At 42.5% G+C, this 26,235-nt stretch overlaps 1 protein-coding gene across 1 annotated transcript in view; it reads right to left on the bottom strand.

Annotated features, from left to right (window-relative positions):
* Nucleotides 1-26,235, bottom strand: part of tbcd (tubulin folding cofactor D) — a 375,176-nt gene that overhangs the window by 310,522 nt on the left and 38,419 nt on the right. The window contains 5 exon segments of the mRNA XM_072483144.1: nt 8,303-8,363; nt 9,213-9,370; nt 10,036-10,168; nt 15,609-15,654; nt 24,439-24,568. Of these exon segments, the coding sequence (XP_072339245.1) occupies nt 8,303-8,363; nt 9,213-9,370; nt 10,036-10,168; nt 15,609-15,654; nt 24,439-24,568 (528 nt within the window).

Genomic DNA, 26,235 nt, shown 5'->3' with positions numbered 1-26,235 from the left:
GGTCAGGATCACTCAATGATTCAGTCGATCGAAGCACGAGACACCATCACTTTGACCATGCAGTCTTTCCGAAGCATAGGAGGTTCACAGCGTCGGCCCCAACCGGGTGGGTGGGGGGGGGGGGGGGGGGAACTCAACCCACCGGGCCAACTCCAACCCCTCACGACGAGAACAAGACGTAATAGGACCAGTGATCGGTGAGCCCTACCAATCCCTGGCCTCGCAGACAGGATACGTTGTACTGCATCTAATCTGAAACACCCAGCCTTCACATCAAGACTACCAAAGCACGGCAGGCAATTCTCAAACTCAATCAGGAATTCATCTCCCATCTCTCACCAGGGGCCAGGCTCAGGCCCCCATCTGCCGAACCCATTAGGATAAACACACTATGCAGCAGGATTTTGACAACTCAAAGACAGCCCCTAACTAGGAACTGTGCTTCTTTGAGTGCAAGAACCCTCTCATGCTCTTCTAAAAGTACCCTGCAGTTCCTCGAAGTGAGCTCTAACGACCTGCACCACAAAGCCAGAACTCTCAGTCAAAGCACCATCTTCGAGGTCGGCCATCATCCGATGCACACAGTACTGCCAAGGCGAGATCCCGGTCAGCAGCAACTGCACCACTACAAGCTGGACCCCACCCCTGCCCACTCGGATTGCCACGAACAAACGAGGTTTTAGCATTTTATCTCTGCTCTTTCTCGCAAAAAGACCAATCAGGAAGCTCCAGGGACGTGGTGCAAGCCATGTAGCCCGAGAAAACACAAGTATGAAATATGCACCAGGATGAAACAACAGATTAAATGATGAGCAGAGCCGGGGTTTGCAAAAACGGAATTGCTTCCTGGCTTCACATCATGTGACCTCCCCCACTCAAATCATTGATGTGGGCGAGCACCCTAACACTGGCAGTGAGCAGGAAACACACACTCTAATGGTCATCTTTTCTCGCTACTCATTTTTTTTAATTCTCAATTTATTGCTTTGACATTTTATTTTTGCTCAGCAAGTTGTTGTTTTCTTTCTTCATACCTCAACCTTTTAATGTTGTACCAAACCAAATCTTTCTGAAATTTGTTCACCGCCCCCAGTGAGAAAAAAATTGACGTGCTCTCTCATGCAAAAAGCTTGGACATCCCTGTTCTAGGTGGCAGAGGTCAGTTTTGAAAGCTGCTGTCAAAGGAGTGAATATTTTTCACAGTCAACAATGTAGTGCAAATGTTCGCAAAAGGGTCTAATTCTCAACTATTTTTATCCATTTCTAGCTATTTTAACTGCTCTCGTATTGCTCCTTTTTGCATCAGTGGCCTGGGTAAAGGAGAAAGCAATGAAAACTAATGAAAAGTGCATGTGTTGATGTTGGGCTCATATGATGCACCTCATGGTCAACCTTCTAATTTATTTTTTTTAGTGTAAATGTAAGCCCACTTTTCTTCCAATAAAACATTCTCTGCTTAGTCAGCAAAGCAACATTTAAACTGATTCAATAATAGCGTTAGTCAGATAACACACCCATCCCAAACCTTTGAAGGTAGTTACTCAATGATGTCTCTTACGCACAATTGTGCGAATCTCTCCAGATGAGGTTAACTACTCAGAAAATGTGAGTCCAGTTAAAAGGCTTTACTCGAAATTTTGATTTCCTCCTGTAACTGACACCTCCAGCATGTTATTCTTTTCACAGTCGAGAGGCATTTCCTGAATGGCAAGAGATTTTGTGTATTACCTCTTCAGGCTACCGTTTTAAGTGCTGTCCACCTGCTTGAATGCAGACACTTTCTAGGTTTACCAGTCATGCTTGGAGTGGGTAAAATGGGCTTCAATTCATGGGGCACTGACACAGTGCTGGGGAAAGTGGGAACTATATGTCGGGAAGGCAAACACCTGAACCTTGATGGGACCAGTGTATTGGTGAATCACAGCAATAGGTCTGATCAGAGAGCTTTAAGCTAAATGGCAGGGAGACTAAGTGGCAAGGAGTCAAAATGGGTCAGCAATTGATGTTTAACTTTATTGAAAGCTTCTACCTGTGGTGTCTCCCAAGGCCATCTTTGGTACTTCCATAAAGGATTTCCAAGGGGGTCAGTAAGGAGAGCAATTTTGGGATAAATTCCTTGTAATAATTTACTAATGCCAGGAAGGATTTTAACTCCGTGGTGTTTCTTGGAGTTGGTGCTTCCTCGATGGCCTCTACCTTGTCCTCTGCTGAATGTAAACATTTTGTATCCCCCCGATAGCCCAAGTAGATCACTTTATTTGCTTGAACAACACTTTTCCCTCTTCAGATGCATCCCAGATCTCAAGAATCTCCGCATGACCTCTTCTAGGTTTGTCAGGGGCTCTCCTTCTGAAGTCCCCATGACCAGGATATCATCCAAGTACACCACCACTTTGGATAACCCTTGGACTATGTTCTCCATGATCTGCTGAAATATGGCACACACTGATGAGGCCTTTGTGTGGGTTGATTGTAACATTTTTCTGGGAAGGCTTGTCTAATTCAAGTTGAAAATAGGCATGGCTCATATCTAATTTAGTGAGTCTGGCCACCTGCTAACTTGGTGTACAAGTCTTCGATTCAAGGCACGTGGTATCTATCTAGCTTGAAAACCTGTTTGACCCGTTAGCTTATAATCTCTACAGAGGTGGACCGATTAGTCTGTTTTAAGGGCAGGGTCGACTGGCGTGGCTTACTCTTGACTGTATTGTGCCCAGATTTTGCAGGCACCCAAATTCAGTCTCCACCTTTTCCAATAGGGAGTATAGAACTGGTCTTGTTCCAAATATTTAGGTGTAGCATCATGGTTGACCTAAATCTTCCTGGAAAACTTCATTGTATTTGCTGATGATTTCACTACAGCCTCCTATGCCTAGCATGAAAATCTCCAACCAGTTCAGCCTGATCCGCTGGAGCCAATCACTCCCCATTCGGCTTGGTCCTTGTCCCCACACAACTTATAGACTGATTGCTGCCTATAAGTCACTGGGGTCACTGTGGTATCCTTTATTCATAATGGCTCCCATGTCCTTCGTAACTGCAAAGCTTAAAAGTTGAATGCCAATTTGGAGGTGATGATATGTTTGCTCCCCGATAACGAAGAACGTAGCTCGTGTCCACCATTTTCAATGGATGACTATTTGCCACAAATTCTACCATTATTGGAGCGATCTTGGGCATAATGGTGCAGTTTAGTTGCATTGCCCCGGTTTCTGGAAGTAGGTATATCTACATGGTGCAGGACAGTATTGACCTTGGCTTCTTCCCTTCACAGCATGTGTTTTATCTAGTCCTATAACTTTGTCTTGGCTGTGTCCCTTATCAGTGCTTGAAGAAGTCCATCGTCTGGCATCTGCAACTTTCCAGGTCTTGGGATTATCATTGTATTTCCTTGACTGTTGGGTAATGCGAGTTGAACTCCAATATTATAATGGATTACCTGACATTTTATTTACACAATCGCCCTCAGTTGAGGAACGGTAACTGTTACACGAGGCCCCTCGCCCTAACCAGAGGACATTGCTGTTTGACTCCTCTTGTAGCTCCTGGGCCTCTTTTTCTGAATTTTTCAGTGATAGGGCTATTTCAATGGCTTTTTTCAATTCCACATTGAGTTCTGCCAATTTGTTTTGGATTGTCAAGCGATTTATTCAGCATACCATTTGTCTCACAAGATTTTGTTTGCGGGTGTTCCGAATTCACAACATTCTGCCAATTTTCATAATATGGCTAAAAGTCCGGTGACAGACGCCCCCGCAGTTCTCCCTGCTGTGGTAAAGTGGTATCTCTGGAGTATAACGAGGCTTCAGACCATAATGTTTTCTTACAGAGTCTTGAAAATTCTTTGAGTCGGGCATCTGGATAGGTCAAAACTTTTTATCAGGCTGAATGTCGGGGCCTCGCATGTTTTCTGTTTTCGTCTCCCTCAATGTTATTAGCCCGGAAGAAGAAGCACATGCACTCTGTGTTGGGCCTAGTTTCCCCCACTTACATCATAGGGTTTAAATTTACCGAACAGAGGCATTTTTTTCTTAACGGAGAAGCAGCTTGTTCTTTACAATGAAGGTTGCTCAGAAAACAAACTAATTTTTCCCTTGTTGCCAATGTGATAATCTCACCAAGGTTAGTCTTCCGCCACCATACCTTTATATTTACATCCCGGAAAAGGCTGCAGCCGTGGCTTACAGTTCACAGGCCCAAGCCCAGGAACATACAGAATACCAGCCTGGATTGAAGTAGTGGGTTTTAAATTCCCGCTGCTCGTTTCCCATTGGGCTGCCACCTGCTCAATAGGAACGTTCATGTTCCACGAAACCCACATGGAGATCTATTGATTATACCCCATGCCTTTGTGGCCAACATAACAAGGAGATTTGGAAAGTTAAAGAGAAAGGATAAGGCAATAGTGCAGAGTGCCAACACAGGTAACGATATCTAGAGTGTGGCATGAAGGGACAGAGCATGCAAACAGAAAAGTGCACCAGCAAATAAGATCAGAGTAGGGAAAAATGGTAAAACGAAACAGAATTAAAGGCTCTTTAGCTGAATGCATACAGCAACCGTAACACGATGGATGAATTGACAACACAAATATAAATTAATGAGTATGATATGATAGCCATTACAGAAACATGGTTATCAAGTGATCACAGCTGGGAGCTGAACATTCAAGAAAGTATTTGGCATTTCAGAAGGACAGGAAGGAAGGAAAATGAGGCGGGGTGGCTCTGTTAGCAAAAGATGAGATCAGTACAGTAATGAGAAAAGATTTTGGTTCAGAGGATCAAAACGTAGAGTAAGTTTGAGTGGGGATAAGAAAGAGCAAAGGAAGGGAGTCGCTAGGAGGGATGGTTTATGGGCCCGCTGACAGCAGGTACAGTGTAGGACAGAGAATAAATCAAAAAATGATTTGTTCACTAAGAAAAGTACTGAAATTATAATGGGATAATTTAATCTTCATACAGATTTGATAAATCAAATTGGCAAAAGTAGCCCAGAGTATATGGGACAGCTTCTTGTATCAATACATTCTGGAACCAACCAGAGAACGGATTATTTTAGAGTTGGGGATGTGTAACAAGACAGGATTTTAGTTAATGACCTCATTGTGCTACGTTCTTCTTTTAGACACAAAAGTACCAATCATACACAAGGATCGATAAACATAGAACAACATAGAACATACAGTGCAGAGAGGCCATTCGCCCCATCGTGTCTGCACTGACCCACTTAAGCCCTTACTTCCACCCTATCCCCCAAACCCCAATAACCCCGCCTAACATTTTTTGGACACTAAGGACAATTTTAGCATGGCCAATTCACCTAACCTGCAAGTCTTTGGACTGTGGGAGGAAACCGGAGCACCCGGAGGAAACCCACGCAGGCACGGGGAGAACGTGCAGACTCCGCACAGACGTTAGGCTTATCAAAGGGGTTGATTTATTTTGTGCTGTTACTAGGAGATGGAGATTTGGGCAGCCGAGAGTGATGGCGTTCTCCTTCTACTCACACGTGCATAAAGTGTACTCACAGATTGATTTCTTTATTCTGGGCAGGGCTTTACTGACACAGGGTACTCGACAATTACAATCTCAGACCAGCGCCCGCACTGGAGGTTAGACGTGGGACTTTTAGCAGAAGAGGTGTGCGGGCGGATGAGGAAATGTATTCAGATCTACCTGGAGGTCAATGACACGGGGGAAATTTCGGCAGCAGTGGTCTGGGAGGCATTGAAGGCGGTGGTTAGAGGCAAGCTGATCTCGATATGGGCCCATAGGAAGACGGTAGACAGGGCAGAGACAATTGGTAAAGGAGATACTACAGGTCGACAGGAGATACGCGGAGACCCCAGAGGTAGGGCTTTTAAGGGAACGGCGGAGGCTATAGGCGGAGTTCAGCTTGTTGACCACAGGAAGGGCGGTAGAGCAGTTGAGAAAGGTGAGGGGAGCGATTTATGAGCATGGAGAGAAGGCCAGCAGAATGCTTGCACATCAGCTTAGAAAGAGGGAGGCAGCCAGTGAGATAGAGAAAGTAAAGGATGGAGACGGGAACCTGGTGGGAGACTGAGCAGGGGTCAATATGGCGTTTAAGGAGTTTTATAGTTGGCTATACGGGTCGGAACCCCCACCTGGGCCGGAGGGGATGAGGCACTTCCTAGGGGGGCTGAATTTCCCGAAGGTGGACGGGGAGCTGGTAGGAGGGCTGGGGGCCCAGATCAGGATCAAAGAGATAGCGGAGGGGCTAAAGGCCATGCAGCGGGTAAAGCCGCAGGTTGGATGGGTGCCCAGTGGAGTTCTAAAAAAAGTTCTCTGGGATATTGGAGCCGCTGTTGATGAGGACATTCAATGAGGCAAGGAAGAGAAGGGAGCTTCCCCTGACGATGTCACAGACCACGATCTCACTGATCCTGAAGTGGGACAAGGACCCGGAGCTGTTGTGAGCTCCCCGTCCACCTTCCCTATTGAATGTGGACGCCAAACTGCTGGCCAAAATTTTGTCATCTAGGATTGAAGACTGTGTTCCAGATGTGATTGGGGAGGACCAGACGGGGTTTGTTAAGGGAAGGCAGTTGGTGGCCAATGTAAGAAGGTTGTTAAATGTGATCAAGGGGACAGGAGAGGCGACTGGAGGAACTGCCATTTAGAGTGGTAGGGGGAAGCTTTACGTATCTAGGCATCCAAGTGGCGCGGGAATGGGAACAGTTGCACAAATTTAATCTGGCCTGACTAGTAGACCAAATGAAGGACGATTTTCGAAGATGGGACACGCTCCCTTTGTCATGAGCTGGGAGGGTCCAGACAGTGAAGATGACGGTCCTTCCGAGATTCCTGTTTGTGTTCCAGTGTCTCCCCATCTTTATTCCACGGTCCTTTTTTTAAACGTGTCAACAAAGTGTTCACTGGCTTTGTATGGGCAGGCAAGATGCCGCAAATAAAAAAGGCAATGCTTGAGCGGAGCCGGGGAGAGGGTGCGCTGGCGCTGCCAAATTTCAGTAACTACTATTGGGTGGCGAATACAGCCATGATTAGGAAGTGGGCGGTGGGGGGAGGGTCGGCATGGGAGCATATGGAGGCGGCTTCATGTAAGGGCACCAGCTTGGGGGCGTTGATAACAGCGCCTCTGCCATTCCCGCCGGGACGGTACTCCACCAGCCCCATGGTGGTGGCGGACCTGAGAGTCTGGGGGCAATGGAGGAAGCATGTGGGAGCGAGGGAGCATCAGTCTGGTCTCCAATTTGTAATAATCACCGGTTTGCCCGGGAAGGATGGACGGGGGGTTTCGGAGATGGAAGAGGGCAGGGATTGAGAGGATGGGGGATATGTTTATAGAGGTGAGCTTTCCTAGCTTGAGGGAGCTGGAGGAGAAATTTGGATTGGCGAGGGGAAACTAATTTTGGTACCTGCAGGTGCGGGACTTCCTACGTAGGCAGGTCTCAACTTTCCCGCTCCTACCACCAAGGGGGATACAGGACAGGGTAGTTTCCAAAGTGTGGGTGGGAGAAGGGAAGGTTTCTGACATCTATAAGGAACTCATGGTGTCTGAGGATACGCAGACTGAGGAGCTGAAACGCAAGTGGGAAGAGATAGAGGATGGTCTCTGGGCGGATACGTTGAGTAGAGTCAACGCGTTCATAACCTGCACCAGGCTCAGCCTGATACAGTTTAAGGTCGTTCACCGGGCTCACATGACAGTGGCCCGGATAGGCAGGTTCTTTGGGGTAGAAGATAGGTGCGCAAGGTGCGCGGGGGGGCCAGCGAACCATGTCCACATGTTTCCGACATGTCTAAAGCTCAGGGGATTCTGGCAGGGGTTTGCAGATGTCCTGTCCACGATGTTAAAAACAAGGGTGGCATCGAGTCCGGAGGTGGCGATTTCCAGGGTGTCGGAAGATCCGGGTATCCAGGAGGAGAAAGAGGCAGACGTTCTGGCCTTTGCTACTCCAGCAGACCGGAGACAGATATTATTAGCTTGGAGGGACTCAAAGCCCCCAAAGTCGGGGTCCAGGCTATCTGACATGGCTAGCTTTCTCGGTTTGGAGAAAATCAAGTTCGCCTTAAGAGGGTCATTGTGAGGGTTCGCCCGGAGGTGGCAACCGTTCGTCAACTTCTTCGCAGAAAATTAATCGTCATTATTTTGTTGTTGTAAAACCAAAAATACCTCAATAAAATGTTTATTTTAAAAAATATGAATCAGTTACTACTCCAATGCCACTTGATTCCAATTGAGGCAGTCACCATAGAATTAAAATTATGTGCTGACCATGGAATAGGAATTATCAACTGATGCAGGACAACTTACTTACCCTTTTGCTGCAGACCACCTGACAATAGTATCTTTGTCCTTCAATCCAAATAGCAGTTGCTCTGGAAAAGGGTCACAAAAAAAAAAGTGAACAACAGGTGAATTGTGGAATGGAATTTCCATTGCTACATTGATTGAATATATCCCGCAATTCATTTCCCCACAACCAAATGCATCTTTAAAACATATTTATTTGCTCACACAATTAGAAACCGTCATAAGCATTTCACACACATGTAGACATAGAAGCATCTTTTCCTTCCATGTAACACACACACACACACACACACACACACACACACACACACACACACACACACACACACACACACACACACACACACACACACACACACACACACACACACACACACACACACACACACACACACACACACACACACACACACACACACACACACACACACACACACACACACACACACACACACACACCCAAAGGCGTCATCTAGCAATTATGAATGGAAACTCTGCCCAGTTTGCCTTTCCTCATTGAAGGGCCGACACTAAATGCAACATCTCTGCATCAATTCCTGCTGAGAGCAGCTAACTAGGCACATGTTGGGTACTGAAGCTGGGATTCTCGGTCTCTGTGGTTCAGCTACTCTGATTGAAAGGGCAGAGTTCCAAAAGGATCCTTGCAGTTAAAGCCAATTATCCGTCAGCCAATTTTGATTCCTATTGCCTCAATCCCTCCCCCATCACCATGTGCAAGCATTTGCAAGCCAAAAAACTAATTAATAGCGAAAAACAAGTGTTATTACAAAATCTATTTAAATGTTGTTCATTTATTCAAAAAACCTTAATCCAAGCTGTTCTGTCTAAAATGGTTGGATGTGGCAGTCCATAAGCATTTTGAACATTATATGCTTTACTCTTCATAAACACACCTACTACATTCTCGATCTCTCCAGGGATATCGTATTCCTCATCATCATCATCCTCTGTTGTTAATTCCATTTTCTTTACAGATGAAATGTTGTTAGTGGCTTGGCCTTGACCTGCCATTTGTAAGTTAAAAGCCAAAGACCTGCTCCCACGTTGATATCTAGAAATTATTTTTAAAAACATTTTGCATCAAAGTAAAAAGAACATGTGAACCAAAAAAAAAACCCAAAGACTATGAATGTGTTCATTCAGTTATGTTTACAAGTAAAATTAGAAGTAAATTCTAATTTTTTGTCTCAAACTTAAATCTTTTCTCCTTGGTCAGACAGTCAATATCTGATACTAAAGTCAAAATTAAAAGAATAGAAATGTTTCGTACTCAAAATTTGGATAAACTGTAAAAAAGGTGTTGATTCACCTTTTACTCAGTGCTATTCCTGGTGGCAAGGTAAAGTCTGCCACAGTCCAAGATGACCACATGCTGCTTTTCCTTTGAGGGGAGAGCTGACTGGTGGTGATTTAACCTGAGGAACACACCTCAGGCGAGCGTCATGGTTGAGAAGGCGGGGCCTTCATGAATACAGGAATCTACCCGCACTGCTGGCCTCACTCATCATCACGAACCAGCTCTATAGCCAACTGAGCTAAACCAACTTGAGCTAAACCCGGTGGGTACATCAAAATGAAGAACGTGTGAGAGGAATTATAACCAAGACCAATTTCTAATCGACCATTCCATGGCATAATCAAATTTTTTTTTGACCTAATGTGCAATTCAAGGACTGCATTTTTGACCAATGTACCTAGATTTGTAGATCCACTTACCTCCACTTGGCAACCTTCGGCTTGAGAAATGTAAGGCCCAACCTTTGAATGAGTTTAATGCCTAGTTTGCGTAGGATAGTGTGATTACACTCAGGAATGTTGCGTTCATCGAGGCACTTCAATACCGGTGGAGCTAGAGGAGAAACCAATTTTTAATGAACTACAATGTGAACATTACAGTCTGAAGCTGGTTTAACTGGAGATAAAAAAAATCCTATTTGAATGTCAATCAATCACAATTCAACTTCAGGCAAATTTCATAATGTAGGTCTAGTATTTCTATGATTTAAGCAAACCTAGCAAGTAGCTGTAGAATGAATTTGAACCTGCCCTCTCAATTTGTTTTTTAAGAATACCATTATAATATTTTATTTGGTAAGAAAGTATCATATGTAGTGACCAAGGAGGTACGAAATCCAGATGGTCGGTTTATAATGGTTAGTGGAATCTTAGAAGGGGTCTCCGTACTGCTGATAAGCATTTATGCACTAAATTGGGATGATGGAGAATTTATTAAATGAATGGTAGCTAGCATCCTGGACTCACACAAATTGATCATGGGTGGTGATTTTAATTGTGTAATGGATCCTCAACAAAACCGGTCTTGCCCAAAAACATAATCAAATCGGAATGACAAAGGAACTAGGGATACTTATTGACAAGATGGGGGAGTAAAGGCTTGGAGATTTCAAAATCCAGGAGGGAAAGAATTTTCAAACTTCTCCCATGTACAACAGGTATACTCTTGTATAAATTATTTTTAATAGCGAATAATTCAATTCCCCAAAAATAGTTGGCATGGAATATTGGGTGACTGTGATCTCTGATCATGCGCCACATTTGGTAGATATTAGGCGGAGAGTAGGTCAATCTCAAGGACTCTCGTGGAGGATTCGACATTATTAGCTGATGAAAAGTTTTGCGGAAAAATGACTTTGCTCACAAAGGAATACATAGAAATTAACCAAAATGGGGAGGTCTCCCCCTCCACATTCTGGGAATCATTGAAAGCAGTGGTATGAGGGGAAATGATTGCATTTAAAGTACATAGGGATAAGATGGAAAGATCAAAGAGGCAATAATTGATTGGTAAAATTCTGGAAGTGGATCGGTGGCACTGTGACTCCTACCAGGGAACTCTTGGCAGAACGAAGAAAACTACAAGGCAAATTCAGATTCATAGAGCAAGAAAACTACAAGGGGAATTCAACTTCATAGAGCTAGCCGGCTACTAGCACACCAATTGCGGCAAATTGCCGCAATGGAAATAATACTAGTGAGGGAAGGAGGAGAATTGGTAACAGTATCAGAACGTAGTTATAAATAATGGGTCCCAGGTTACCACTGTTGCTTCACAGCGCCAGGACCCCAGGTTCAATTCCCGGCTTGGGTCACTGGCTGTGCGACGTCTGCACGTTCTCCCTGTGGCTGTGTCGGTTTCCTCCGGGTTCTCCGGTTTCCTCCCACAAATCCCGTTAGGCCATTTGGACATTCTGAATTCTCCCTCTGTGTACCCGAACAGGCACCGGAATGTGGCGACTAGGGGCTTTTCACAGTAACTTCATTGCAGTGTTAATGTAAGCCTACGTGTGATAATAAAGATTATTAAATTAGTTAATGCTTGTTGGGGCAATTTGTTGTAATATTTGGATATTCCTCCATTGCAACATAAATTGTGCCACGTGTGCCACAAATGTGTTAAAAAGAACTAATTTCAGAAACATTGGCAATACTAGAGGACTTGGACGGGAAATTACTGAATCAGGGACCAGAAAACTGACTCAATGAGAAAAGCTGAAAAAAATGAGTTCATTATGTCAGACTGAAGAACACTTGTGTAGCACGCATGGAACCTCACCTTGAATCACAAACTGCAATACAGACCCAAAATTATGCAATATATTTTTCATTTTGTGTTAACCTCCATAGGTTCTTCTAAAGGAGGTTCTGCCAAGGGAGTATCAACAGCTAGGGGCTAAATTAAAAGGCAGAATCAAAAAGGTAATAATCTCTGGACTACTGCCTGAGCCATGAGCTAATTGGCACAGGGTCAACAAGATTAAGGAGTTAAATGCATGGCTCAAAGGTTGGTGTGGGAGTAATGGGTTTGAATTTGTGGGACATTGGCACCAGTACTGCGGAAGGAGGAAGCTGTTCTGATGGGATGGACTTCATCTGAATCGTGCTGGTACCAGAGTCCTAGTAACTCGCGTAATTAGGGCTGTAGATAGTGCTTTAAACTGAACGGGGGAGGTGGGGGGGGTTCAGTTGTCAGGGAAATTAGAAAACCAAAATTAAAGGAGGAGGTAAAGTACAGGTTAGCGATGTGGCAGATGGTTACCAGAAAATAAAGGTGAGGGACAGAATGGGTGAATGCCTTTATGTACCATGGAATTATAGAAGAGTCAGGAAATTTATCAGTGGAACAAATTTTAAAGCTTAGTATCTAAATGCATGAAGCATTCGGAAGAAACTTAATGAGTTAACGGCCCAAATAGAAACAAAAGGGAATGATTTGGTGGCGATTACTGAAATATGGTTACAGGGAGACCAGGTCTGGGAGTTCAATATCCAAGGATTATGCAGTATTTCAGAAAAATAGACTGAATGCAAAAGGAGGTGGCATAGCCCTGATGATGAGGAAAAGGGTCAATGCTGTAATGAGAAATGATGTAAGCACTGGAGATCAAGAGGTAGAATCAATCTGGAAAAAAATAAATAAAATGAAAATCGCTTATTGTCACAAGTAGGCTTCAATGAAGTTACTGTGAAAAGCCCCCAGTCGCCGCATTCCGGCACCTGTTCGGGGAGGCTGGTACGGGAATCTGGGTAGAAATAAGAAATAACAAAAGGAAAAAAAAGTCCTTGATAGGGGTAATCTATAGGTCCCCAAACAGTACTTCTGCAGTGGGGCACAGTATAAACCAGGATGTACTGCAGGCTTGTAAGAAAGGTACAGCAATAATCATGGGTGATTTTAATATGCACATACTCTGGAAGAATCAAATTGGCAAGGGTAGCCTGGCGGCAGAGTTCATTGAATGTATTAGAGATTGTTTCATCGAACAGTATGTGGGGAAACCAACCAGGGAGGAGACTACTCTCGATTTGGTATTTTGTAATGAGGAGGGATTAATTATTGACACCAGAGTTAAGGATACACTAGGGGTAAAAAAACATCCATGGCTAAACAAGGAGGTCAAGGACAATAAAAGGACAAAAACTAAGGTATATCATATTGCAAAGGCCAGTGACCAGCTGGAAGATTGGGAAATTTTCAACATAAACAAAGGGATACGAAAAAAGTAATAAAAAGAGCCAAGGTAGATTACGAAAGAAAACTATCAAAAAGGATTGCAAAAGCTTCTCCAAGTGCATAAAAGGGAAGAGAGTCGCTAAAGTGAATGTTGATCCCTTGGAAGATGAAACCGGAGAGTTAATGGTGGGGAACACAGAAATGGCAAAGTTGTTAAGTCAATACTTTGCCTCAGTTTTCATGGTGGAGGACACTAGTACCATTCCTATAACAACAGACAATTCAGAGGTACTAGAATGGGAGGAACTTGGACCAATCAACATCAGTGGAGAAACGGTACTCAACGAACTATTGGAATTGAGGGCAGCCAAGTCCCCCAGGCCTGATGGCCTACATTCTAGGGTGTTAGAGGAAATGGCAGCAGAGATAATGGATCCATTGGTTGTAATAATCCACAATTCCATGGACACAGGAAAGGTTCCTGTGGATTGGAAAAATGCAAACGGAACACTCTTATTCAAAAAGGGAGGGAATCACAGACCAGTTAGTTTAACATCTGTTGCTGGGAAATTGTTGGAATCAATTATCAAGGAAGTAATATCAGGGCACTTGGAAAGTCAAAACGCTATCCATCAGAGTCAGCAGGGTTCTATGAAGGGCAAATCATGTTTGCCGAATTTGCTAGAGTTCTTTGAAGATGTAACAAGCAAAGTGGATAATGGGGATCCTGTAGACGTAGTATATATGGACTTCCGGAAGGCGTTTGATAAGGTGCCGCCCAGAAGGTTAATTCACAAGGTTTGATCACAAAGGGTTGGGGGTAATTTATTAGCTTGGATAGAAGACGGGCTAACTGACAGAAGACAGAGGAGGGATAAATGGGTCTTTTTCTGGATTCAAGATGTAAATAGTGGGGTGTCACAGGGTTCGGTCCTTGGACCCCAGCTATTTACAAACTCTATAAATGACTTAGAAACATGGATAGAAGGCTTTATCGCCAAATTCGTAGATGACACACAAATAGGTGGGACAGTCATTTGCAATGAGGAAATAAGAAATTTACAAATGGATATAGATAGGTTAGGAGAGTGGGCCAAAATGTGACAGATGGAATTTAACATGGATCAGTGTGAGGTCATGCATTTTGATCAGAAAAATGGGAAGGCAACTTATTATCTACACGGGGAGAGATGTCTGGGTGCTCCGTTGCAGAGGGATCTGGGGGTCCTCGCTCATTAGTTACAGAAAACTAGCATGCAGGTACAGCAGATAATAAACAAAGCAAACAGAATGTTGGCATTTATAGCTTCGGGAAGAGTATAATGGTAAGGAAGTGTTGTTGCAGTTATGCAAGGCATTGGTGAGACCACACCTGGAGTATTGTGCACAGTTTTGGTCCCCTTATTTGTGGAAAGATGAAGTAGCATTGGAGGCAATTCAGAGGAGGTTCACTAGGTTTATAACAATCTTTATAATAATCTTTATTTTCACAAGTAGGCTTACATTAACACTGCAATGAAATTATTGTGGAAAGTCCCTTGTTGCCACATTCCAGCGCCTGTTCGGGGACACAGAAGGAGAATCAGAATGTCCAAATTACCTAACAGCATGCCTTTCGGGACTTGTGGGAGCACCCGAAGGAAACCCACGCAGACACAGGGAGAACGTGCAAACTCCGCACTGACAGTGGCCCAAGCCAGGAATCGAATCTGGAACCCTGGCGCTGTGAAGCCATAGTGCTAACCACGATGCTACCGTGCTGCCCACAGTTTATTCCAGAGGTGAGGGGTTTGTCGTATGAAGAGAGAGTGAACAGTTTAGGTCCATAATCTCTAGAGTTTAGTAAAATAAGGAGATATCAAATTGAGGGATACAAGATGATAAAAGATATGGATAAAGTAAACGTGGAGCGGATGCTTCCTCTTGTGGGACATTCTAGAACAAGAGGTCATAGTCTTAGGATAAGAGGTAGCAAATTTAAAACCGAGTTGAGGAGAAACTATTTCTCCCAAAGGATTGTGGATCTGCAGAATTCACAACCACAGAGTGCAGTGGATGCTGGGACAATGACTAAATTTAAGGAGTTAGACAGATTTTTAATTGGTAATGGGTTGAAGGGTTCAGGCGAATGGGCAGGACGGTGGAGTTATGGCCAGGATGAGATCAGCCATGATCGAATGGCAGAGCAGACTCGATGGGCCAAATGGCCTAATTCTGCTCCTATATCTTATGAACTTATGATTACCTCCCTCATTTTAACAAAGTGAATTCCTTATCTTATTAAATTAAAATATATGTAAGAAGTATATTGTCATACCAAAGGGTAAAAAGTCATCTCTTTTTCCATGTTTGAATAGTTGAGCCTGTGAAGAAAAAAAAGATAATATTTTATTTACATTTTCATAGTTAAGTCCTCGCTTAGACTTGCTAATTTAATAGTATCGAGAAGCATAGAAGAGAAGGGTTGCTGAATACTTTTTATTGGTCTTAGTGGCCCTCATTTAAACACATCAACAAATTACTAATGAGTAAGGGTGGCACCGTGGCACAATGGTTAGCACTGCTGCACCAAGGACCCGGGTTTGATCCCAGCCCTGGGTCACTGTTCATGTTGAGTTTGCACATTCACCCAGTGCCTGTATAGGTCTCACACCCACAATCAACAAAAGATGTGCAGGTTAGGCGAATTGCTAAATTGCCCCTTAATTGAAAAAAAAAAAGAATTGGGTACTCTAAATATTTTTTACAACTTTTTCTTGGTCTTTTGTATTAATATGATGGCGATAAGCTCATCCTTAGACAACTTGGCTTTTTCTAGAATATCAGTACTAGCATTCAGCAACTGGTTAGGAGGGGTTTTCTTCACAAATAAAATAATGTTGGTTTGAGAGCCATCAAAAGACAATCAAAGAACAAAGGACAAAGAAAAGTACGCACAGAAACAGACCCTTCAGCCCTCCAAACCTGCACCGACCATGCTACCCAACTAAAATAAAATCTTCTATACTTCCGGGGTCCGTATCCCTCTATTCCCATCCTATCATGTATTTGTCAAGATGCCCCATAAACCTCACTATCGTCCCTGCCTCCACCACCTCCTCCGCCAGCGAGTTCCAGGCACCCACTACTAATTGGGAGGAGGGATAAACATTATTGTTGCTCTCTGAACTACGAATTGAAGGAAATGAACTGAAAGTATCAACAATTTCTCTTCCATCCCCAGAAAAAACTGGCACAAAGAAATCGGCTTGCATTTGTCAGTGTACCTAAACAGGCGTCAGAGTGTGTCGACGAGGGGATTTTACAGTAACTTCTTTGCTGTGTTAACGTAAGCCTACTTGTGACACTAATAAAGATTATTACTTGCTACCTGTCCAATAGCATTTTAAAAACGTGAGCGTATATAATACGACTTCATCCACTTTAGTATAGGCAGCTTTGTCTGTTGTATTTAATGTCACATGAAGGTTCCAGAATCAGTACACGATGCAATGTGAGTTGAAGACAAAAGTTAAGCAATCTTTCCAGTAATTTGCTCCCCTTTCTTCCTCCATGAAAGATTGAGTCTTCACTTGGACAGCTATTTATAAGTAAGCCTTGATATTAAAGTTGACTGATTATTTGACCACAGGGGGCATCATTTTCAGGTCTGACATGGCTTCACCCAGCAAGAGAGTGAGATACACACACACTCTCGCGCTCTCTTTCGGCAGGAGTAACTTGATAGTGGCCACAAGCAACAAAACACAGACAACTTTCCTCCGTATAAGACAGGAGCTCTAGGACCAAGGTTGCTGCTTTCCAACATAAACCAGTGTAGCTTAACCATGCACTGGCTAAACAAGCTGAAATGTCGAGGAAGTTTCAAGCAGGGCTTTACAAGAAAGGCAGGATATTTGTTTGGTTTTCATCTGTCACTTCCAAGTGCCTTTCAATATTCAGTGCCAAGCTTACATGCAATTTTAACAAATACGAACAAAAATGTTTGCTAAGAAACTTGTTCACAGAAGTCGAAACAAACCATCTAAAATTTAACCCCACCCAGGTAAATAGTTCAGTATAATAGGTGTTTGCAGGCTGCAACAACAAACATAATTACAGGTATGGATTGGGGAAATAAAACCCAAGGCTATGCACCTGTTCCGTAAAAGAATGCAGTGCGCAAGTACCATTGTTCCTCTTAAATTGATAACTTACACAAGGTATTTCAGGACTAAAATTTCCTGATTTACAGAAATAATTAACAAAAACGTATACTCGCAAATATGCAATAAAGTTATACATGGATAGTTTGTCATCTGAGTTCTGACTAGATAAATCAGCTCGGTTTTTAACTATAAAAAAAAAAAATGAATTTCCTTTAGGGTTAACTGTGCTAACATAGTAATGTCATTTGACACAGATCGATTTCCTTTATTTCATGCCGGTTCAAAATATCACAATGAAATGTAATGCTTCAGACGACATTAATATAACCTCTGATCATATTTAAACCAGACTATTCAGTCTCCCAATTCACCATGTGCAACACAAAAGGAATGGAGTGACCCAGTTAAATATCAATAAGCTTCCGAGACTGGTAGGAATAAGTCGATAATTAGAGAGTTCCTAATTTAGAAAAAGTGGCGCCTGGGCCAAATCTAGTTGTAACTGCTTACTATAGTCCTTACCTTAGGTGCTAATTCCTGTTTTATGTTAAACATCTAATTTTAACACAGACAATCTCCATAAAATTGAGATGAAATGGAGGTGTATGAGTAACTGAATAACTGATGGAAGCAGGGCTTTGGCATGCATTCCTTTTATACATGTTCAGGTAAATGTTACATTCTTCTTCTTCGACAGAATGTACCAATCACATACAAAGATTGATGAAACATGGGTTCTTTCTTCAAAGATAAGACAAGATAGACAGATTTACTGGGAGGCTAAGTAAATCTGATCTCTGCCCTGTTGCTTGCTGACTGTCTGTAAATCATGGGATTAATGAATCATATAAGACCATAAGACATAGGAGCAGAATTAGGCCACTCAGCCTATCGAATCTTCTCTGCCATTCAATCATGGCTGATATTTTTTTCCGCCTTCTCCCCATAACCCCTGATCCCCTTATTAATCAAGAATCTATCTATCTCTGTCTTAAAGACACTCAGTGATTTGGTCTCCGCAGCCTTTTGCGGCAAAGAGTTCCAAAGATTCACCACCCTCTGGCTGAAGAAATTCCTCCTCATCTGTTTTAAAGGACTGTCCCTTTAGTCTGAGACTGTCTCCTCTGGGTCTAGTTTTTCCCACAAGTGGAAACATCATCTCCACGTCCACTCTATCCAGACCTCGCAGTATCCTGTAAGTTTCAATAAGATCACCCCTCATCCTTCTAAACTGCAACGAGTACAGACCTCAGCCGTTCCTCATACAACAAGTTCTTCATTCCAGGGATCATTCTTGTGAACCTCCTCTGGACCCTTTCCAAGGCCAGCATATCCTTCCTTAGATACAGGGCCCAAAACTGCTCACAATGCTCCAAATGGGGTCTGACCAGAGCCTTATACAGCCTCAGAAGTACAGCCCTGATCTTGCATTCTAGCCCTCTTGACATGAATGCTAACATTGCATTTGCCTTCTTAACTGCTGACTGAACTTGTACGTTAACCTTAAGAGAATTGTGAACAAGGACTCCCAAGTCCCTTTGTGCTTCTGATTTCCTAAGCATTTCCCCATTTAGAAAATAGTCTATGTCTCCATTCCTCCTTCCAAAGTGCCTAATCTCACTTTTCCACATTGCATTCCATCTGCCACTTCTTTGCCCATTCTCCTAGCCTGTTCAAATCCTTCTGCAGCCTCCCTGCTTCCTCAATACTACCTGTCCCTCTACAGATCTTTCTATCAATTGCAAACTTGGCAAAAGTGCCTTCAGTTCCTTCTTCCAGATCATTAATGTATTTTGTGAAAAGTTGTGGTCCCAGCACATATCCTATCAAGGTAGAAAATGATTGACAGCAGTTGAAGATACACTCCCTTAAAGATGAAAGATGCATGTCATCAGTCGACAAGGTTTTGCCTTAGGGTTTGGGAAATAGATGGTGCAAGAAATTATACATCATGTCCCTTGAAGACAACGATACTGGGAATGTGGAACTTAGGTCGTGTGAAGAAACCAGGGAAGCTAGGATTGTTCTGGGAAGTTTTACTGCAGCTGCACAGGGCTTTAGTGAGATCACATTTAGAATAGTGTAGAGTATCGGTCTCCTTATTTGAAAAAATAGATACTTGCATTAGAAGAAGTACAGAGATCGTTCTCGATTCATTCCTAGGATGAGGGGCTTATCTTATGAAGAAGGGTTGACCAAGTTGGGCCTATACCCATTGGCGTTTAGAAGAATGACAGGTGGTCTTATTGACACATTTAAGATCCTGAGAGGGCTTGAAAGGGTACATACTGAGAGGATGTTTGTTTACAATTGTTGGAGAGACTATGGATTTCTCCCATCTAGGGACGAAGTCCCGTAACGGTTGCGGGAACATGGAGTGTTTCCTACTGCGGAGACCAGTGGGAAAACACACCAAATCTTCCAGTCCTTACCTCATTAATCGCACGTCCTATTTGGGCGCCATATTAAAAAGACACCGACCATCACTATTGAAGAACACTAATGAAGATGGAACTCCAGAAACATGGAAGCTGGAAGGTGAGCCCACTTCAGGACACTGAATCTGGAGGGGCCACCTGTAGGTATTACCCCCGCTCCCACCCACTGCTATGGTGCATCAGGGTTCAGGGTTGCCAACAGCCTCCATCCTGCACTCTGGAGGCAGTGTTCAGGTGTGTCCCGCATCTGCATGTCATGGTGTTCCAGACATGTTTTGCATTGGTGCATTTTCCCTCTGGTGCTGCAGAGAATCGGGTGTGCGTGGTCAGGCCTTCTGAGAGAATACAGCCAAGGACCTGCCTGCAGATTCAATGTTGGGCCGGGGGTGGGCTGGAGAATTTGGTGTAAGGCCCAAAATTTGGATTCACGCCTGCATGAATTTACAGCGGAATTTTTGTCTCGTTCCCGCCATGGCCGATTGGGAAACCCGCTTGACGCCAGCGTCAAACACATTTGCATCCCTCTAATGGGATACAGATGAAGGCCCAACCACCCAAATAGGTGGAGGACTACGCATCCTCAGGCCTGCCCTGCACCGGCATGAGGTGCAAAACACCCAGTTGCATAATTAATGAGGTCAGGGCCAGAAGAGCATGTTCTCCTGCTGGCCTCCGCAATAGGAAACACTCCATGCTCCCACTGGCGGGAAACACTCCACGGTCTCGCTCCTGCCACGTGACTTCGTCCCCAGATGGGAGAATTTTACCCCGGAACTTGGGGACACAGTTTAAAAATAAGAGGTCTACCATTTTAGATGGAGATAAGGAGAAATTGTCTCTCTCAGAGGGTTATTGGAATGTGAAATAATTTTCCCCAGAAAGCATTGGAGGCTGGGTAACTGAATTTCTTCAAAGCAGTGTTAGACAGATTTTGGATAGACAAGGAAGTCAGGTTATGGAGGCAGACAGCAAAGAGTAGTTGAGACTGTAAAGAAGTGTGGGAAAATATGTCATTTGAAGTCTGGCAAAACCTGAGATGTCAAATGCAAGGGGAAAATCCCACAAAGGGTTAACAAGACAAGAATGTTGAAATACAAAAAGCCTGCGTCAGCTTAAACACCAGCTTGAGACAACTCCTTTCCAGATAAAGAAAAAACAGTGAATTAAGTTTTAGTAACGTATGTAGTAGTAGTAGTTACAAAGGTAACAAAGGTTTTTAGTTACAAATATAATAAGTTTATACATGATTTTTCACTTAATAGTTTACACTTTTTTAGAAGTTAAAACCTTTTAGCAAGTAGTCGAATAAGAAGGGTCAAGATTTATGTCCTAATTAGGTAACAATAAAATGCATGTGTGAAATACTGACGCCAGTTGAATGCAGAGATTCAGAGGGAACTGCTTCACTGAACACAAGTTATCATTAAACATTGGGGCTGGGAAGATAAGACTAGGATTTTATATCAGAACATTTGCTGATGAGGCAGGAACCAAATTTATTACCTGTCAGGCGAATTTATTACCAGTCAAGCAAGATCAGATAGTACAAAGACTAAATGCAATTAGGGTCCGGTAACTAAAGGTTGTATTGGACATATGTAGGAACAAATGTAAAAAGAAGTAACTTGTCAGCGCAAGAAAGTTACTTTCAATAATGTCATGTAATCACTTGGGCTACTAGAAGGGCAATATAAACCCGAAATCGTGAGCAGCCAGAGTCAGCTCTCATAGCTGCCTTCGGTCATGGGAAGGACTGAACATGGAAAACCGAGCAGAACAGCGAATCAATCAGGAGAAAACCAAAAGATAAAGAAGAGAGATTGTCAAGGTAGACCAGGAAGGCCTAATTAACCGACCAGGAGCATCCACAAGCAAGGTCTTTTTCACTTTTCTGTAAAGACAGTAATTTTATCCTTTTAAAGAAAAAAAAAATACAATAACTTAAAAATCGATAACCTGAAACAGTGGTTATTACAAAGTTTACTTTACTTATTTAGCAACGCAGGACCCAGGGACAAAGCTACTAAGTGGTAAGTAGACAGAATCTTCTATGAAGATATAGGTTATACCGGGAGATATCTTGAAACACTAGTTTGACCCGAATAGCACCTACGTAAGTCTGCATAGGAGTCAGGGGATGAGAATCCCTGTTCACCATTTAGAATATCTTGACCCTTTTTTGGTACAGGGGGAATTCTAAGAATAGTGGTGAGGTTTTTACTTCAAGATACACCAGATCAGCCATGATCTTATTGAATGGTGACGCAGGCCCCAAGAGCTGAGTGGCCTATTTCTGCTCCCAAGTCCTATGCTCCCCTTGGACAGAGGTGGTTAAGGGAAGATTTAATGGAGCTGCTTAAAATTAAGAAGAGTTTTGACACAATATGTTCAGGAGGATATGTTAAGGAGAAACTGTTTCCAATGATTGAAATGTTCAGGAACCAAAGGGCACAGATTTAGGTTAATGAACAAAAGCGCCAGAGAGAACATGAATTGTTTTTATACAGCAAGTTATTATCGGGAATGCACTGCCTCAATCATGACTTTCAAAAGGTAATTGGATAGCTATTTCAAGGGTTGAGACATTATCTTTGAAAATGCAGAATATGGAACATATTTCAATATTTATTGTCAATATCTAGTTGTCAAATGTAGCACAATAACTTAGTACATATGCTTTTGCACCTCCCTTGGTGCCTTTCCTGAGGCACCTCTTGCATATCTGCCATTTCACGCTATGCTTACAGGAGAAATCATTTACCTGAATACTGGACTATCTTAAATTATGGTATGTGTGTCATGAGTTAATAATACCCTGCAGTGAGCATTATTTTTCAAGTGACATTTAAGTACTAAATTTAAATAACTTCAAACAATTCATTGAATTCTTGAAAGTCTTAGTCTCTGTTTATTAAAATATGCCGCATACCATCAGTGTTTAACATGAAATATTAACAGTCATTGAGCTGGTCACAGATGGACTATAGTCTCATGTCTATTGACAATCAGATTCAGATCTCTACTGTACAATCCCAGTTGGTTTTATCACTGGATGGAAAGGTCCCAGAATGGAACCCTGGCTCGAAAGACTAACGTTCACTGTGTTTTAGAAAACGTTGAGGAACAGTCACCGGACTGCCAACAAGAAAAAAACATTTATTAAACATGAAAATTTTGACTACAACACAATACACCTTCACTCCCCCCACCCCTCTTATCTTCGCAAATGTACACAGATTACACAATATATCCTATGACATAATGTTCTCAAATAATCAAACACAGTCCCTGTAACCCAACTGTGGTCAGACAACACTCCACTCTGAAATCTAGTGGCAGACAAAACTCAATCGATCGTCTCCTCATATTCCCCCTGGATGAGTGCCACATAAGTGATTCCAAATCCCATTCTTAAAATCTTCTTTCAAATAATGCTTCTCCTTGGCAGTTTTAGCAAGGACCCACCTCCAGGTTTTCCAAATATCCTTTCAAATAAAGTTTTCTCTCAGCTGTATTAGCATGGATCTACCTCCAGCTTTTCCATCTCTCCTTTCAGTATTACTTTCCTGCTTCTAGCAGAGCTGAGAGCTGTTCACTTTCTAGCTTCCTAGCTTCAACTGCTATGAATTCATTTCAAACTAAACACAAAACATTTCTTTTTGAAAGTGCCCCCTCGTTGCTAAGCAACAACTCATTCTTTCTCCACGCTGATGTTTACTATTCCCATCGTAAACTCTCTTTCAGCAAAAGAGAAACATAGTTTAAACGAATACCTAAAACCCCCCATGCATACAAACACCTTTGTCTACCCTGAATCTAATTAGAGTTGGGCCCTCTCCGATACAAAAACATTAAATTTAACCACTTTAAACAACCTCTCTTTCTCGACACTATCTATTGTGCGGGTGAAGTCATTTTATACCATATGAAATGGAACTTCTGACTCATTCACTACCAGCTAATACGTTTTTGGTGATGGTGGTTGAGGGAACCATGTTGGACAATCTATCACTGAACCACAATTGGAATACCAATTTGGATTATGTGAATAAGTCTATAATTTTCTAATTCTGGAGCAAGTATGCCAAACTACATCCTTGCTCCTCATTTAATAGTGATACTTTATTGGAATTGGAAACGTAGGAAAAAAGCAAACAGATGAAAAATCAACCTGCGCCACTTTTGCATGTCATGGAAGGGTCCAAGTGATCTCCTGAGTGTTCTACTGGCGGGTATATGGACACCAAAAGAGGGAAGAGGAAAGAGAAAATAAATAATGTTGAAGTGAAAGGGAAAACATAAAAGGTACATATTTTCTTACCACCACATAATATTCATGGCCGTGTTAGACAGATTTTTGATTGGTGTGAGAGTTAAGGACAGCGTTTAGGCAGGAAAATGGATTTGAAGCCACAATCCGAGTTGGCTTCATGGGTCAAATGGCCTATCCACGCACCTATTCCTTATGTTAATATCATTGCAATATTTTACACAGGAAAATAAATATCCTAGAACATTCAACATTTAAATTTATCGAATTAAAACGTGATCAAGTATTTACCAGAGCCTGAAGCATTCCATCTATCACAACCATGCCTTCCATTGTCTGACCAGCTTTGGATAGTGAAGTCAGCACCCAATCCAAGAAATCTGGCAATCTTTTCTGTTTAACATCTGGGCGAGTTACAAACCTGTTCAGAACAAAACAAACTCAATTAATATTTCTGAAAGTAAAAATGTATGTTTAATGACTTAAACCTTTAGTTATATCTAAAAGATCAACTGATAACAAATCTTAAGATCATGACATCCAATTTTATATTACGTGCCAAGTCAAAGAGACAAAGGAATGAGAATAAATACCACAAGAGTCGACATAGCTAACATGAGAGCTAGAAATATTCAAACATTATATAACAAGCTTATATACAGGTAAAGTACTTCGGTCAAACTTTGGCAATTAATACAAACAGGAAGTATGATTTGGTTAGATAGATGGAGAAATATGCTCCATTATGCGATGATCTTTTTTTAATTTAAAGTACCCAATTCCTTTTTTTTCCCCCCAATTAAGGGTCAATTTAGCATGGCCAATCTACCTGTCCTGCACATCTTTGGGTTGTGGGGAAACAGGGGGAGAAAGTGCATACTCCATATGGACAATGACCTGGGGCCAGGATCGATCCCGGGTCCTCGGCGCTGTGAGGCAGCAGTGCCGCCGAGGCTATATGCTATAATTTGTATTAGTTATAAATTAGTTCTGCTCTGTAAAAGACTTGAATTTATACAGCACTTTCCATCATTACATGACCTCCCAAAGCACTTTACAGCCAAAAATGACTTAAGTGTAGTCACTGTTAAAATATAAGAAATGCTACAGCCAATTCATGAACAGCAGACTCCCACAAGCAGCATGTGGTAAAGACCAGACAATTTAGTTTTGTGCTGTTGATTGAGGGATAAACATTGGCCAGTTCACTGGGGATAGTTTCCAGCTCTTCTTCGTAATAGTACCAATGTCATGTTTCACATCCACTAAATAAGTGGGACAGGATCAGTTTAATGCTTCATCTGAAAGGCAGGGCCACCAACAGTACAACACTCCCTCAATACTACACTGAGTGCTCAGTGTTGTGGGACTTGAACCCACAATCTTGTGACTCAGGGGCAGATGTGCTACCAACTCATTTCACATATAAGGAATGAGGCTCAATTCACATATAAGGAATAGATAGCCTCTACTCAGTCAGTCTCCCCCTGTAGCTGATAAATTACACTACTTACAAAATCTGTAACAGTGTTTGCTGTGCTGGTACATTAAATTTGGTTCAGCTTTATTTTCAGTAGGAGGATTAAAGACATACAGTAAAACATTTCTTCTGGAGTTCTCTGCCTGCCGACAGGACCTTGGTGATTATTTGCAGTCAAGTGCCATCAATTTTTACGACAGGTAGGGTGAGGAGGTTGTCTACCTCAGCTGGAACTGGGATCAAGGACCATGCTGTTGATGCTAAACTGATACAGATGCTTGCAGTCTAGCGAACTGAGCTAACCCGACCTCAGTAAAACATTTATAAACAAGGTGAAAGGTAAAGCAATATTTTTCCAGGAGATCCGTAACCTTAAAATTCATGTCTTTATTAGCAACGAAGGAATGACAAAGGTGCATTGCTGTCGAACTGGTACCTAAGTTGCGCAATATGTATTGTTCACAATGCCATCAGGAATGAGGCAGGAAAATAATTATGAAACCTGTGCACTATTCAGTTCGAACTGGCTGAACCAAAAGAGGCCAATGCCCACAGGAGTGAGTGTTGGTTTTATTATTACACTTTAACATGCCTGGAAATTAATACGA

This window comes from Scyliorhinus torazame, chromosome 18, assembly GCF_047496885.1.
Source record: "Scyliorhinus torazame isolate Kashiwa2021f chromosome 18, sScyTor2.1, whole genome shotgun sequence".
Taxonomy (NCBI): domain Eukaryota; kingdom Metazoa; phylum Chordata; class Chondrichthyes; order Carcharhiniformes; family Scyliorhinidae; genus Scyliorhinus; species Scyliorhinus torazame.
This window is presented reverse-complemented; position numbering and strand designations above follow the sequence as displayed.